The 14,379-nt window shown below is 49.2% G+C and overlaps 4 protein-coding genes across 4 annotated transcripts in view; 2 read left to right on the top strand and 2 right to left on the bottom strand.

Moving 5' to 3' along the window:
- LOC125958141 (ankyrin repeat domain-containing protein 11) overlaps nt 1–3,045 on the bottom strand; it is a 23,223-nt gene extending 20,178 nt beyond the window's left edge. Inside the window, exons 1-4 of the mRNA XM_049691274.1 lie at nt 3,017–3,045; nt 2,630–2,786; nt 2,394–2,561; nt 1,947–2,204 (exon numbers count right to left, since the gene is read on the bottom strand). Coding sequence (XP_049547231.1) covers nt 1,947–2,204; nt 2,394–2,561; nt 2,630–2,786; nt 3,017–3,037 — 604 coding nt within the window. The 5' untranslated portion in view covers nt 3,038–3,045. The remainder of the gene's footprint in view (nt 1–1,946; nt 2,205–2,393; nt 2,562–2,629; nt 2,787–3,016) is intronic.
- Nucleotides 3,046–4,342: 1,297 nt separating this feature from the next.
- LOC125958143 (uncharacterized) overlaps nt 4,343–14,379 on the top strand; it is a 106,788-nt gene continuing 96,751 nt past the window's right edge. Inside the window, exon 1 of the mRNA XM_049691286.1 lies at nt 4,343–4,390. Coding sequence (XP_049547243.1) covers nt 4,358–4,390 — 33 coding nt within the window. The 5' untranslated portion in view covers nt 4,343–4,357. The remainder of the gene's footprint in view (nt 4,391–14,379) is intronic.
- Nucleotides 6,690–7,704, top strand: LOC125958165 (uncharacterized). Its single transcript, XM_049691326.1, has 2 exons — nt 6,690–6,837; nt 6,897–7,704. The coding sequence occupies exons 1-2, from the start codon at nt 6,760–6,762 to the stop codon at nt 7,626–7,628; spliced, it is 810 nt and encodes a 269-aa protein (XP_049547283.1). The 5' UTR covers nt 6,690–6,759; the 3' UTR covers nt 7,629–7,704.
- On the bottom strand, nt 7,673–9,295 carry LOC125958159 (26S proteasome non-ATPase regulatory subunit 12). The gene is made up of 2 exons (XM_049691315.1): nt 8,342–9,295; nt 7,673–8,270 (listed from the first exon to the last, which is right to left on the bottom strand). Exons 1-2 carry the CDS (start codon nt 9,250–9,252, stop codon nt 7,793–7,795), a joined length of 1,389 nt encoding a protein of 462 aa, XP_049547272.1. The 5' UTR covers nt 9,253–9,295; the 3' UTR covers nt 7,673–7,792.

Genomic DNA, 14,379 nt, shown 5'->3' with positions numbered 1-14,379 from the left:
CCCATTGGCTACGGAGAGTGTGAAGTCGTTGGCGACAGAGAGGAAGATGAAGAGGAGGCAGATGAGGTATTTTACTACATTTTTCCCCAGTTCTATCGCCAACCGAAAGGCGAACCAACGCGAGAGTGGCCAAGCAATGAGAGATGATCGCGTAATGAAGAGCATGGGGCACGTATAAGAAAGCCTGCGAGTGAGCGGAAGCGCCTGCGTGCGTGTGTACTTCTGATAGAGTGAAATCCGACCCTAAAGCACCGTCGGTGAGGCGAAAAAGGAGAGGATGCGACGACAGTCGGGCATTCCAAACACCCGCAAAACGCTTCGCTCCAGTTCTAATCTTGAACATTTACTTGACCATTAATTGTGAATGCTTCAATTAGGTTGTACAAAGATAATAAACGGGCATTTTAGGTGGCACGTTGAAGTGATGGTTTGCGATCTACTGCGCATCCAAACTAGGCACTGCTGCATTCAGCGGGGTAGGTTTTATCATGCAACTAATTGGATTAGAAAATCGAATAACGAATTCTTTTCGATTGAGCCACTTAGAGGCGCTGTACTGTACGAAAGAAAGCGGGCCGAGGTCAATGTTGTAAAAACTTAACCCTAAACACAACCGTCGCGTGTGTTAGAAGTTTGTGTGTTGTGTTCACCGAAGAAGCATTAATCTTCTCCGATAACCTTTTACACGTTGAGTTATTTAAATTATTCATCCCAGTTGGCTGTACTCCCGCCCCTTGGGAGCATATTCGGGTGGGGCGGTGATGATGACCACACATCGGTCGGCGGCTACCCTAGCAACACACGGAGAGCTGTCGCGCCGATGTGGTTACCATGGTAGCAGCACGCGTAGCCTGGGATGGTATTGGAGGGGCACATCGTGTTGGAATAGAGGGCCTGCTACCGTGCATGTGTGTATGTGCGTGCATCGTTTCAATTAGATCTAATTATCACCCCACGGGAGATACCGAGCCCGCTGAGGGCACGGTTGGTCAGCACTAGCGAGGGAACACAGAAAGTGGAACACAAAGTAGCCACGGACCCTGATCGGAAGGAATCCTCCTGTTCGATCGAACGTGACGAAGCAGAGGTAAACAATCGCAAACTGGACAAAAGCCCCAGCGCCTACTAAATTAATGTTGTCGACGGATTCGGGTTTAAGCATAGCAGATGTCTTTATATGTTTTATGATGGTTCTTTTTAATAAATCACCCCAGTCTTAAAACAAGTGCGGCCTACTACTGGTACCGCTGGCAGTGTATGTAAAACGAGCACGCACACAAACGCGACGTCTAATTTCCGTTTGTTACGTCGGATGGTCTGGTCTCATCGGCGACGTTGGCACCGTTTCCCAACACCAAATGCTACTCCACAACACTCCGCGTGGTCATCTCCAAACGGGAATTAAAGTTACCGCAGCCCACGACAAGCGAATGTCGTAATTGCGGTGGGTGTGTTGTAGACGACTATCGCGGTGAAGCGTGAGAAACACACATCACACTAACGAGCATCATGCGCATCACGTACGGTGCTGACATATTTGGCCGTTTTTTGCCGCCGGAAGGTGAGCGGAATTAGCATACCTTCGGTTTCGATGGGGTGTGTTTGCAAGTTCATTGGATCCGCTTATTATAATAACTACAAATGCTACGTTTGTCACTCAAATATATTCAGGTAATAGAAATGCTCAGAAGTGTTTCGTCAAGTCATGTCTTATTATTTTGCATGATTATTACTTATATCGCGCTCTTCAGTTCACACTGTAGCCGACAGTAGTTATCCAATTGAACTCAAATATTAGAAAACAAAGCAGTGAAGCAAGTGGCCACTTATGGACACTATAGAGTTCATTTCACGCTTTTCTATGTACTATGTTCTTTCAAGAGTGGTCATTGCATCCAAAAACGTATGAAAATGACAAAATAATCGAAAAAAAACTACGGACTTACCTCTCGCTTGCAGCAGGTAGTTGTAGACCGCCGGGGCTGCGACGTCACAAGGTGTTTTACCTTTCTGGTTCTTGAACGTCGGGTCCGCTCCCCGCTCGACCAGCATTTTCACCAGCTTCAATTGCCCAGTGATGGCCGCGTCGTGGAGTGGCGTATCGTTTTCCAATCCTGTGGCGTTTATGTTTGCTCCAGCTTTTACCAACGCCAGCGCAACATTATAGTGACCGTGGTTGCATGCCTCGTGCAACGGTGTCCAGCCTGTAAAAGTAAGTTTGTGGCGTTAATGCAATTCTTCTGAGCTTGTGCGTTCTAACGGCATTCATCATTTTAACTTCAAGTGATCAATGCGTTCTGAGCCTTATATAACCACTTAATTAAGATTTGAGCAAATGAATCTCTGTGAGCCGCTTAAAACATTGTAGTAATTGTAAGTTCCCAAGAGTATACCTGCAAAATCCGTCACATTCGGGTTGGCGCCTTGCTCCAACAGTTTCTTGACGCCGTCCTGGTCACCCTTCTTGGACGATATGTGCAGGGCCGTTTCCCCGCGTTCGTTGATGCGATCGCGTGAACGGGAGTGGGCCGATCCCCCCGCTCCTCCACCGGGACTCATTTCTGCAAACATTCAACAACATTAATAAGCAGTCCGCCAGCAAGGAAGTCGTCGTATCGCAGTCCCTTACCCGCGTCGTTTCCACCACTGTTTGAGGTCATCTGCAGGAGCAACGCCATTTGCTGACGCTCCGACATGGGAGCCGTAACTGCCGGTCGGCCAGATCCACCCGATCCGGCGCCGGCCAATCCTCTTGGTCTCGATGAAGAAGGCATTCCGCTTACATCCTGCCGGAAGAACAAAACCGTGAATCGCTCGTTCGGGAATTGCGTGTTTACGTGACGTCTCGCGACGCGTCTCGGGCCGCGAACTTTGATCGGTCGAGCTAGCTCTCCTGGACCACTGGGGCGGTTTCATTCACAGGAAGAACCGGGAGAGCCGCTTCGAGAATCGTTATCGCATGCTTGCGGCCGTCGAGGAAGAGGTAAAATTGGTTAAAATTGCGAAAATTTCTTACTTTCTTTTGGAAGTTGCTCATTTCAAACAAACAACACACACAAACAAATTCACATTTCAAACGTCAAAGTCGAAACGTCAAAGTCGAAACGTCAAAGGCGAAACGTCAGAAACTAACTGTTTGAATTTTTTAAATGAGTGCCAACCGCCGAACATTTTCCGAGCCACGAAAATCCCAAAAACGACCACACAAAAGGATTTTTCGTTGGCTTTGCCGGCTTCCTCATCATCCATCCCACCCATGCCACTAGAACCACATCCTTCAATTGTTGTTTTAATCACGAAATACTGACGGAGTCAGAGAGAGTGAAAGCTCTCGCAAAATGGGTTTAATGGAAATGCTCTCTCCCGTCGCATTTCCACATTTCCACCGTGAAAGTTGTTTTGTGAGAATCCAAGAGAAGCAGAGAGCCCCGCGCCTAAGGAAAGAGAAAATCATTTTGCGACACTGATCAAAAGGAAAAACTCGCAAAAGCCACCTCGTGTGAAGCGGACAATCGTAAAGCGACACCAGCACGCAGTATAGCCCAGTGGAACGCTGTAGGAGTAGTAGCGAGAGAGTGTCCTCCCAACACTGCATTCGGTGGAATCGTAAACAATTTCTCAAACAACTCGCACTTCTTCATATCCTACCGGTAACATCGCGCGTAAAGGGAATTGACTTCTCGTCCTGTGCTTCTAACTGTGCTACACAAAGAACGCGAACACGGTGGATGTTCCGGAAGATGCACAATCTGACACCGTGCTAACAAGCACTCAGAACTGCAGGATCTCCGTCCAGCGTTGGTGCATTTTCAGGCCATCCAGCGAGTGCCACCCCATCCGGGTTTGGAGTGCATTCAAAAGCGCCAATTAAAGGGAACACAAGGCCACGTGAGTGTATCAAACAGAAGGCCAACAGAAGGATCCCGCGCGGAGTGTTAATGAAACGATAAACATTAATTGTTGTAAAAATCATATGTTTGTGTTTTGTGGAACCACATTTACACGTTCATTGGCGCCAACTTCATATCGAATATCGCCAAAAATATTAAACCAAAAATCCCGTGGATGCTTCCATAAAAGTGTAAAGCAATTTAAGAAAACCCCATTTATGAACATTACACAAAAAAATCTCTGTGCTTAGTGCGTGTACGTGGGAAGAACTATTTGTGTACGTGAGGTAATTTGAGGCAAGCCCGGCAATTTCGACCGCAATCGAATTAAGAGAATGTTCCCACACGCTACCTGCCTGCTCTGGAACATAAACAATCGTAGGGGAGCGCGAGGCACGGCAAACCGGCCCTGGGTTCATGTGACCGGTGGTACGGCCCTAGTCCACTGCAGAATCCATGGGCACCCGATGCTACCCACGCTGAACAGCCCGGCTGCACAGGTGAGTCTTCATATTTGCTCTTCATCTACTTTGCTTTTCATTGCACGTCTCCCCTGCCCATCAGTCAATGTTCGGTTTGTGTCCTTTGAGGACGACACAAAAACGAAGATAAGAAGCGAAATTAAATTCCACTCGACGATGCCGCTTCATTGAACTGCCCTGTGCTTCTCGCACACACAAAAGGTTTCAACAAGTTACGGTGCTTCTCTTGGCTCTTGGGGAGCGTCATCGGAGACTGGCTTCATCAGAACTGGCCCTTGGGAGTGTAATTTTCGCTTGTAGCAATGAATAACATGTCCATTCACTCATTACAATGAGTATCAAGTGCCCGCTGGATAGCCCGTATCCAAAACTTGTCGCAAACATCAGATGCCAGGCGCCTCCATCAGCTGCTTAGTGCGTCGCGGTTTCGATTCGTTTTTCAAGTTTGGCTATTGAACAGGTCGTGCCCCAAGGTTTCAGCCTGCTAGCTAATGTCGGTCACGGTCTCACGGTGCGGCGAACGTGATAAAGAAAACGGGGGAAAAAGGACAAACGAAATGTTTTCCTTTCGTAAGGACGTCCTCCCCATCACGGCGATGGGAAGCTAGAAGGTGCCATTACCGAACGGGTGGGACGAACGGTTTCCTGCTGTTTATGTATGCAACCTTGAGAGGCACTATACGCACGCCGGACGGGAATGGGATGAGTTCGATCACCGACCGACTTTTGTTGCGTCTTACGGCATCGATTGGAAACGCTTTAGAAGGTCTCCGGTGCGTCACGTGGTAGCCGTTGAGTCCCTTATGCAAGGGCAGATGACGATAATATACAAAAGAGTGCAGGTCGTCTGGAAAGCCTTACAGCATTAGGCTCAAATTGTACCATCCGCTTGTTACCTCGTGAGCCGACCATCGCTGGCCATCGAGACCAACCTCTATCGAGATGATGCAGCCTCCAGGTGTGCTGATCATTATTTATTTATTCACTCGGCGAGCGCGATTCTGAATCGTATTTTCCAACTACATAATTGGATAAAAACAACAGCAACATAAAGCTGGTTCGATAATTAAAGTGATCGATTATCGATTCCGAGCGCGAAAAAACAGAAAGTTATCAGTTCATCAAAGAGCACGAACGCGGCGATGGAAATGTTTGGACAACTTCCGGTAACCCGTCAACCCGGGAAAATAGTCCCACATGCCACTGTCCCGCTCCTTCTTTCTCTTTTTGCCCGATAAGCTGGGGTTGAGGACGGGGAGATTGTTGTTTTGCACTTCATTTATTACGCTTTATTGGGCTCAGCCTATACGGGCTCTCAAAGTCAATCAACCGACGAAATCTAATGCCACTCCCCCCAGGGAGGCTCACGATTTGAAGGGCAGATTAAGTTTGGAGTTGAATGCCGGTCGAGCGGAACCCGGGGCCCCGTGAATGGGGTAGGTAAAGGAACACGCGACAAATATTCATAAACTGCTGCTTTATCCGTTGGCGCATTGGCGGAGCGGTGTGGGTTTGGGGAAAAGTGAGCCATAAATTTGAGTGCCAATACTGATGGTCGGATGGCCTTCGGGGACACGATAAAAACGTTGAAAGAGATAGAGAGATAGAGCCGCGGATGGGGACCATGTGTATGGGATGTGTTGTGCATAGGAATTCGCGTGCCTCTCGGGGCTTCCGCTACATTCTTCTCAATGCCGGGCGTTCCAGTGGATGCCTATACCGGCACCGGCTCATGGCTTCTGGAGGTAGCTGAAGCCCTATCATCGTCATTATCCAATAATGAGGACGACGAATCGACAACCGGCGGTGTGGGCTTAAGTGAACCAAGGATGGATGAAGTGAAATTTATGTTTCTGTCGGGAACTTTGCCGACGGTCGTTCATCACCCTTGCCATGCGAGTGGCTACCGGGAAAAAAACACTCGACGGACCGAAGGTGTAGGAACATCAGTTCTTGTGGGTGAACCTGAAGCGGATGGAAGGAGGCTGCAAAGGAACACGAGTAGAAAGCAGCATCCGGTCCGGTCCTTGGGTCTTGTTGATGCGAGGATGAGGACAAGCTTTAAGATGGATGTTCGCAAAGGAAAGAACACAGCAGAATCGATGACCATAGATAATCGCTAGCTGTCTGTACAATCGTCTAAAAAGATTAAGACCCGAAACCCTCGGATGGAAGCAAAGAACGATAATTTTTTTCCGTGGACTCGTAACGTAAATTTAAAAAGATGCTGATAATTTGCTGAATCGAATGCTGAATTAACGCTGAATTGACGCTGAATTAACGCTGAATTATAAAAAATCGAAAAACCAAAACAAAACGAAAATACGGAAAAATCAACAAAGGAAAAGGAAAAACCGGATTATCGGAAAACTGCTTATCTTGTGGTGATGAGAAACTGTTTTGTGCTAGGCTGTGATAATGCCCATCGGGACAATCCGAAGCGGGCGATGTTCAACATCCCGAAGGTAAGCTGGAGAGACTCTCGGCAGAAGATGACCATTTTCACCTTCCCGGCCGGTTTTAGGATCCAGAAAAGTTTGAAAAATGGCGAGAAGCCTTGCCGAAGCACCGGGAACTGAAGCTACATGATCGGGTGTGCGAGAAACACTTCCGGCCCTCGGATATCCTGCGCGATTGGACCCACACGATCAATGGCCTAACGACAGTGCTCCCGCGAAAGAAACCAACGCTGTTGCCGTCTGCCGTGCCCTTACCCGAGGAATCGTTGAAGCGAAAGCCCAAGCAAATCGCCAGTCAAGGAACTAAAGCACCAGCCAAGGAACAAAGGATACCCTCGGTTGAAAGAGAGGATCCCGTTGAGAAACAGATTCAAGTGATCGAGGTTTCGATTGGCGCACCAGACGAGGGAGAAGAGGAGCATATTGAACCGGTGGAGATTGAGGAGGCTCCGGAGATTTCTCCCGTATTCGTAGAGCTGTACACCAACGTCTACGCAGTTGAGCTTCCTTCGTCGCTCTGGGGAATCCACCGAGATCCGAAGCGGAAGTACGTTGCATTTACGCGTTTCGACTGGGAATCCGGCGGCGGGGACGAAAGCGCGGTCGATCGTACTACCGTGCTTATCGAGGAAACAGCTCGCATCCGAGTGTGGCATAGGGGCGAACTGGCATTGGATTGTGATGCTCCGGAATTGCTACCGATTGCCAGCTTATTAGAGAAGATAGAGGAATCGATAAGCAGGGGTGATAACCCTGTAGAATTATGGTTAGATGACATAGAGCTAACTTTTGACTGAAATTTAGTGTTGGTAAATAAATGGTAATTTTGTATAATTGATCATTTTCCTCTTCAATTTATTTTTAACTCATACTGTTAGCAATGACCCCGGAAAGGAAGCGGGAAACACTCTTCCGTACACCGTCGAGTGACAGTCTCAGTCGTATCGGTTCAAAACGGCGCTCACGTGGAACTGGCCACAGCACCACCAGGAACGGGCATTACGTTGTTGATGCACTCCTCCTTGTTGATCAGGTGGCAGGTTTTGTTGACCAAGTTCATCAGCTCGTTCAAACCGAAGGCCCAATCGTTCAGCGTTTCTGCGGCGGATTTTTTCTGGGCAAAGTGGATGATACCTGCCGGTCGGTCGGTTTTTACGCGCAGTGTGCCAGCATTTACCATGCGGGACAAGTACTCCTCGCACTCGGCACCACTGAGATCGAGTAGCTCGGCCATTCGCTTTAGATTAATGCGCGTGTAGTAGTTCGAGATGATGCGAACATTATGCTCGATGAGGCGATTCTTCAGCTCGGTCCAACACTTCTTGCCGTGGCTCGTCTCCTGGTTGAAAATGTCGAATGTATTCAACTCGGCCCCGTACACGGTGCAGAGTGCATCGAAGTTGATCAGTTCCTTGCACATGAAGAGCCGCAGCAGTTCTCTGCAAATCAAAGAGATCGAAAGATCAAAATCAGAACGATCCAAAACCCGTCACAAGACCCCAGAACTCACTTGTAGACGGGCAGTTCCTCAAGCAGCTTGTTCTTGGAGAGATTGTGCATCATATCGACCTGTTCGTTGTCGTACGGTGCAAGGATGCAGTACAGCACAGCGTAAATCATCATTTTCTGCCGCCGTTCGGCTTCCTGTGCAATCAGCTCCGAGTCCACCACGGCCAGATAGTGGCGTGATGTTTTGATGAAGGAGGAGTCTTTGTCCAGTCGGATCATCAGGTCGTAGTACTTCAACTTCAGATCCTGTTGCTCCGCGTCGTTGAAGAACTTGATGCTGATCTTCTTCGCGATGATCTGCGTTCGGACAAAGTCCTGTTTGGCGAGGCAGAGTCGCATCTGCTCGAGGATCAGCTCCACCTTCTCCCGCTTGTCCATCGTGCCGTACGTCTCGACCTGCAGCTCTTCCATGATCGACGCGGCCCCCGTAACGTCCCCGTCCGCCTCCTTGATGTCGGCCAGCATCTTGGTCAAGCGAGCCCGCTCCACCTCCACGTAAATCTTGCCCTCCGTCACGGTCCGCAGCGTGTCGATCAGCTTCAGCTTGGTTTCCTTGTCGGGCGTTTTGTCCACGTAGGTGCAGCACTCCTGGATCATCTTGGCCACGGCCTGTTTGGACTGCGAGCGCCGCTTCACCAGCACCGTCACGTACTCGTTCAGGTAGTTCCAGTTGCGTGCCTCGAAGCAAATCTGGACGATGGCGATGAGGACGCGGGCACTGGAGACCATGTCGGCCCCAACGCGGGTCTGCTTTTCCAGCTGGAGCAGGATTTCCAGCGCCTCGTTGAACTTGCTTTCATCCTTGGCCAGTTCTTTGGCCACCGGGATTTTCTCGTCGCAAGTCGCGCTGTAATCCACCTCCATCTTCACGATGCGCCCCTCGAAGGCGTTGATATCCATCGCCGAGTCCATCGCTGCACACAATTTGCACCTAATTCCACCGGGAGAGCACGAAAAATGCGGAAAATACGGAAAATCGGAAGCGAAAATCGAAAAGATTGTTATTTTTTCGTGACGATGCGATTTTTGCGAGTGGACGACCAGCTCACTTGACAGTTGTGCTCACTTGACGCAACAGAGTTTCAACTCATGACCGCCAGGTAGCGCTGCTCGCGGCGCGAAAAAAAAAGAAGAAGAAAAAAAGCGGAAAATTTGCAAAAAGAAAAAGAAGAAAAAATTTTCGAGTGGCGAACGCGGCTCGCTAAACGCGCATCGAGAGAATCGAAAAAACCGTTGGTTGCATCGCAATTTGGAGCATTCTTGCTTCCGTTTGCCAACAGCTTTTACTCTAGGTTTTACGCTCCGTCTGGCATCACCTTTTCAATTTCGTCAAACATTTCTCAATTCCGCGAATATTCCATTCAATGCTGAGCATTGCATGTGGTTTCAAGAAAAAAGTACACAAAGTTTCTGTTTCATTGTTTTTATTAAAACTGTAGAACCTGCAGATCCAAAAACCAAGTAAAACATGATACGTCTTCTAGCAACACGCTGCCGTGTGTGGTTTAATAAAAAAAAATCATACTAGTCCCCAAACGAAGCATGTTCGGTCCCTATCGTCGCTTGCGGCAACGATTCCTACGCACATTCCTTCCCCCCTACCCCCCTGGCCAAGCATTCCGCATCGCATTATGCGAGTCCGCTAGTCTCATGTCTCAATCATTCTGCAGCATTGGAATGGGGAAAACAAAAACGTGGAACAAATTTATTCATCCTTGTTGCCCACGCATCCACCCCCCGTGAGAGGAACTGGGCGCCCCCATCAGTGGCAAAAGGAAAAAAGGAAAGGAAAATATCACGAAAACCATTCATGACTGAACGAAATTATGTTCATGCATGGCATTGACTTTCACATGCTTTTGAATAATTCGACAGCGTTCGGAGTGTTTATTTTAGAGGAATAAAAGTTTTATACGGAATTGTTAGAAATAGACAAATCAAATAACGTGTTCAGCGTTCAATTTCTACCTCATAAAATACAAAGAGGGGTTGATAAAATAAGCCACATAAGGCCTTTAGTCCCTGTATGCTAACGGAACTAAGCCAAAGCGGCAGAAAAGCAAACATCTACGGGATTCATATCGCGCGGGAAACGGAAGGTTAGCCAAAAGGATTACGATATCCCCCTCCCCACCCCACTCCTCCTAAATTGCCGGCCCCAAAGGTGAGAGATATTGGCAAACGGAATACGGTGTTCATCTCAACCGTCCTTCGGGAGAAGATGTTTAACCTTCAGCTGCCCTCGAGCCTATCAGCCCGGACGCAAAAGGGGCCCAGGCGCCGGATGGCGCAGGAAGCAAAGAGGCTAGGCACCGGAAACAACCTACGCATTACCGGTACGCGCACCCTTCCGGGATACCCTTTTACTCCTCCCTATGGGGAGTGTGGAGAGTTGGTATTTCAAGGTTGGATGCAGAGGGGTTGGGGTGCTTCACAGACTGAAAGGCTTAACCCCCCCCCCCCCCCCCTTTCCCAAGCCACCAAAAACATGAAATAGACTTTCATCCTCTTCGGAAAGTGCAACGGATGCACCAGCGCGCATAATCAAACTACAACCTTTTTCCCACTAACAGCCCCATTTTACCGGGTGTTGGGACGTTGTTTGTTCGCCATGTTCTTGGTATAGCAGCATGGGCGCCCGGGGCTGGTACCCAGAGCTGCTCTGGCAGGATGCAAAAATAGCTCCCAGCTCCATTAATGCCCCTAGGCTCGTGTAAGCCTCGTGAAGGGTTTCTCCTGTTGTTGCTGCTGTTGTTCAATCTTGTTTTCCCTGCTGCTGTGCTTCCGGTATCCCGGCAACAAGGCTCTCTCTTGTAGGGTGCTCTAGGTGAGCTCGGTAGTCTAGTTGCCATTTCAAATGGAGCTGTTATTTTATGAAATTTGCTGAAAATCTGAAGTTTGACGAAGATAGCAACAAAGTGGATAAAATGGGAATGCGAGGTGTTAAGGTCTAGAGGTGTCTATCGTCCATTAAAAAAAGGTAATAGCAAAGCAGCAAGGGTGGAATGCACTCTCCAGGGTTGTCGCATAGATATTATGCTGCTCCACATATTCACAACCACACAAACACGCGAACTGGGGGTCTCTCGCACTCACGCAACTCACTCTCAGCGCTCGAGCATCGCACGTTCCAGTCTCACGCATTTCACCTCGCTCTTGATTACCTTCTTCTTGCTCTCTTCTTCGCTTCATTTTTCTCTCTCCAATGCCCTCTCTCGCTCCCTCTTTCTTTGTAGCCGTCCTTATCTTGCTTCATGGCTAACAAGATTACGTTTGACATGTTTTTTTTGTCTTTTTCTGCTGCACTACCGCGCCACATTCCTTCTTCATCCACGCTCCCTCCACCTTCGGAGCATCCGGACCATCCGGTCCACCGGTCGGTCCGTGGAGTTGGCCAAGCCCCACTGCCGACAGACACCGCGGCCAGGTGTGGGAAAAGTAGCTTTCTGCTTTCTCCTTGCCAAACGCAACGAAGCCGAACCACGGAACAGCCCACGATGCAATCCGATGTGGCCAGGGCGACCATGTGCTGTTGGGCTATGTTCCGCGAAGTATCTGAAGCTCTAACAGAACATTCTTATCCACCCCGATAAATACTTGACATAACTGCCTGATTAGCTGATGCAAAGGCACCAGAGAAGGACGAGTCGTGATGCGGTATTCAGGAGAGGGCCGCGATGCGAAATCATGAATTTCCTCTCATTAATTGCGCGACACAAAACTCTTGATTCCTTCAAGTGGGTGCTGGGGGGCATGTGCCCAACCCCACATACACGCACACACCTATTCGCAATCTAGGCAAGGCGGTTCTTGGAATACTTTCACGTTTCTTGCCATCGATTGATACGCACGAGCAGCCACCAGACTCCAGCAAAGGGGGTTCTGTGGAGTCGTGATCAACCCGACCGAATCAAAAGATGAAAACAAACAGAACAAGAGAACCACCAGAACCACAAGAACCGCAAGAACCACAAGAACGACAAGAACGACAAGAACAAAACAAACACATGCGACAACGACAACAACCTCGGCCGCCGCCCGCGCCCCTTGACATTTGCACCGATCACATACACACACACACGCTCTCTCTCACACACGCACAAACATAGATCCGATCGTGGCACAGAGATCATCGCCTTCAACATCCCCAAGATGATGATGATGATGATGATGATGATCAGCGCCGGAGAAGAGGCTGTGGGGCGCGGGCTGAAGCCGCTGTCATCTCTCCGTGTCGAGTAAGGCCTGCGAGTTGTTTAACGAGCCGCCGTTTCACGGTTTGGAGCGCCTCTCGCTGTACCCCCTGGCCCGCACTGTCACTGACTGCGTGGCCCGGAGACTGAACTCTTGGAGCGGATTTCACACTTTGGCCTCCTACAGACGGCCATTCGGATTTATGGTTATTGGCGCTTCGTTCGCTCACTTCGTCGCGGTGCACCGGGCACGGGCTGGATTCTGGAAGCGGATTGTGTTCCAATTGGCCACTTTGATTGCACAAAACGCATCCAAAACTCGCTCAATTACCGTGGCACATGTCACGGGGACTTCGAAGCATACAATGCACTCAACACTCCATCACTGCTGCTGCTGCTGCTGCTGCTTTAGTCTGCTGCTGGCCAATGGACGCTGACCGAGCTCACTCCGGGATCCGGTCGGTCGGTTGTGTCTCGCGCACGCACCTCGTCTCACTTGGAGCTTGGAGCAGGCGAGCGCCCGAGTCAAGTCAAAGCCAAGAGGCGTGCGACATCATCTCTCATTGTCTCTGCATCACTCTCCGAGTTTCTCTGCTTCACGAGCAAAATCCTTTCGCCATGCTCTTCGTTCTCAGCGACCCGCGATTTCTATTGACCGCGGAGTTCTCTTTCGCGATGCTCGCTTGGCGCTTAGAGCTCCACCAGAGCTGCAGCTGTGTTAGTGTTGGCCGCCTCTCTTCTCAACCGGGCGCCCTCTCACGTGTTCCGCTTATCATTGTTGAGTTTTTCTTCAGCTGGAAAACTCAACCACCATCCCACACCATCCACCACCCACCATCAGCTTTTCCTCCTCACTCGTAGGCCTCGCATGCAGCTCACACTCTGATGCACCCTCGGCTGCACTGCAACGACGTTTCCACGCTTGCATGTCTGCTGTTTGAGGTGAGCGAGGGTTTTTTGCATTTTAATTAGTTCGCCTTCAAGAAAATCATCCAAACATGCTATCATCCATTAATCTACTAATGATCATTTACTCCCGATAATTATGGACCGAATGGTGGCGCTTATTTAATTTCAGCCCCAAAAATGATCTCTTGTCCAAGTGAAACAATCAAATCACTCTTCAGCCTTTTAACTTTCCTTTCCCTCCCACCAACACCCACTGCTTGGGAATGCCATCAAACGTGGTTGTCATCGACAGCAACGCAATGCAAAGCGATTTCATCTTCAGAAAACCAACCGCATAAACCACAACCATCACCACGACAAGACGACAAACAACAACAGCACCAACAACAAAGATAACAAAAACTCCCTCCCGCCACCTCCGTCGACCGTGAAACTCGCTCCGGCGTTTGGGGTTTAATTTATTACATTAAATTTACATACATTCGCCATCGCGCCATGTTCTGTTCGCATACGAAGAGCGTCACACGTGCGTGCGTGCGTGCGTCCGTGCGTTCGACCATTCGTTCGTTTAGTTCGATAACGATTTGTTGAACCGGTTGCAGGCGATAGTCACTTTCACTTCGTGAAATCGATTTCCATTCCGACGATACGTTGGACGACGTTTTGTAATACTCGTAATTCAAATCATATCGATCCTCTCCCTAAACCATCTATTAACGGGACGAAAGTCCCACAAACAGGATCGATGGTTGATCCGAAAGTGAAACATCTTTCCGCTCATCACAGTATCCAAGCGTCGTCAACGATTAAGTCATGGTCATTGTTGTTTTCATTTTTCTTTCCGCTGATCTCTTCCACCCTTGCTTGTGTCACAAACTGTGCCACATAGCGTCCAACGGAGAGGCAGAAAGTTAATGTACTTGGCCCAGCTTGAACG

The sequence above is a fragment of the Anopheles darlingi genome, chromosome 3, assembly GCF_943734745.1.
Source record: "Anopheles darlingi chromosome 3, idAnoDarlMG_H_01, whole genome shotgun sequence".
Lineage (NCBI taxonomy): Eukaryota > Metazoa > Arthropoda > Insecta > Diptera > Culicidae > Anopheles > Anopheles darlingi.
The sequence above is the reverse complement of the archived record's forward strand: the minus strand, read 5'-3'. Positions and strand labels throughout refer to the sequence as shown.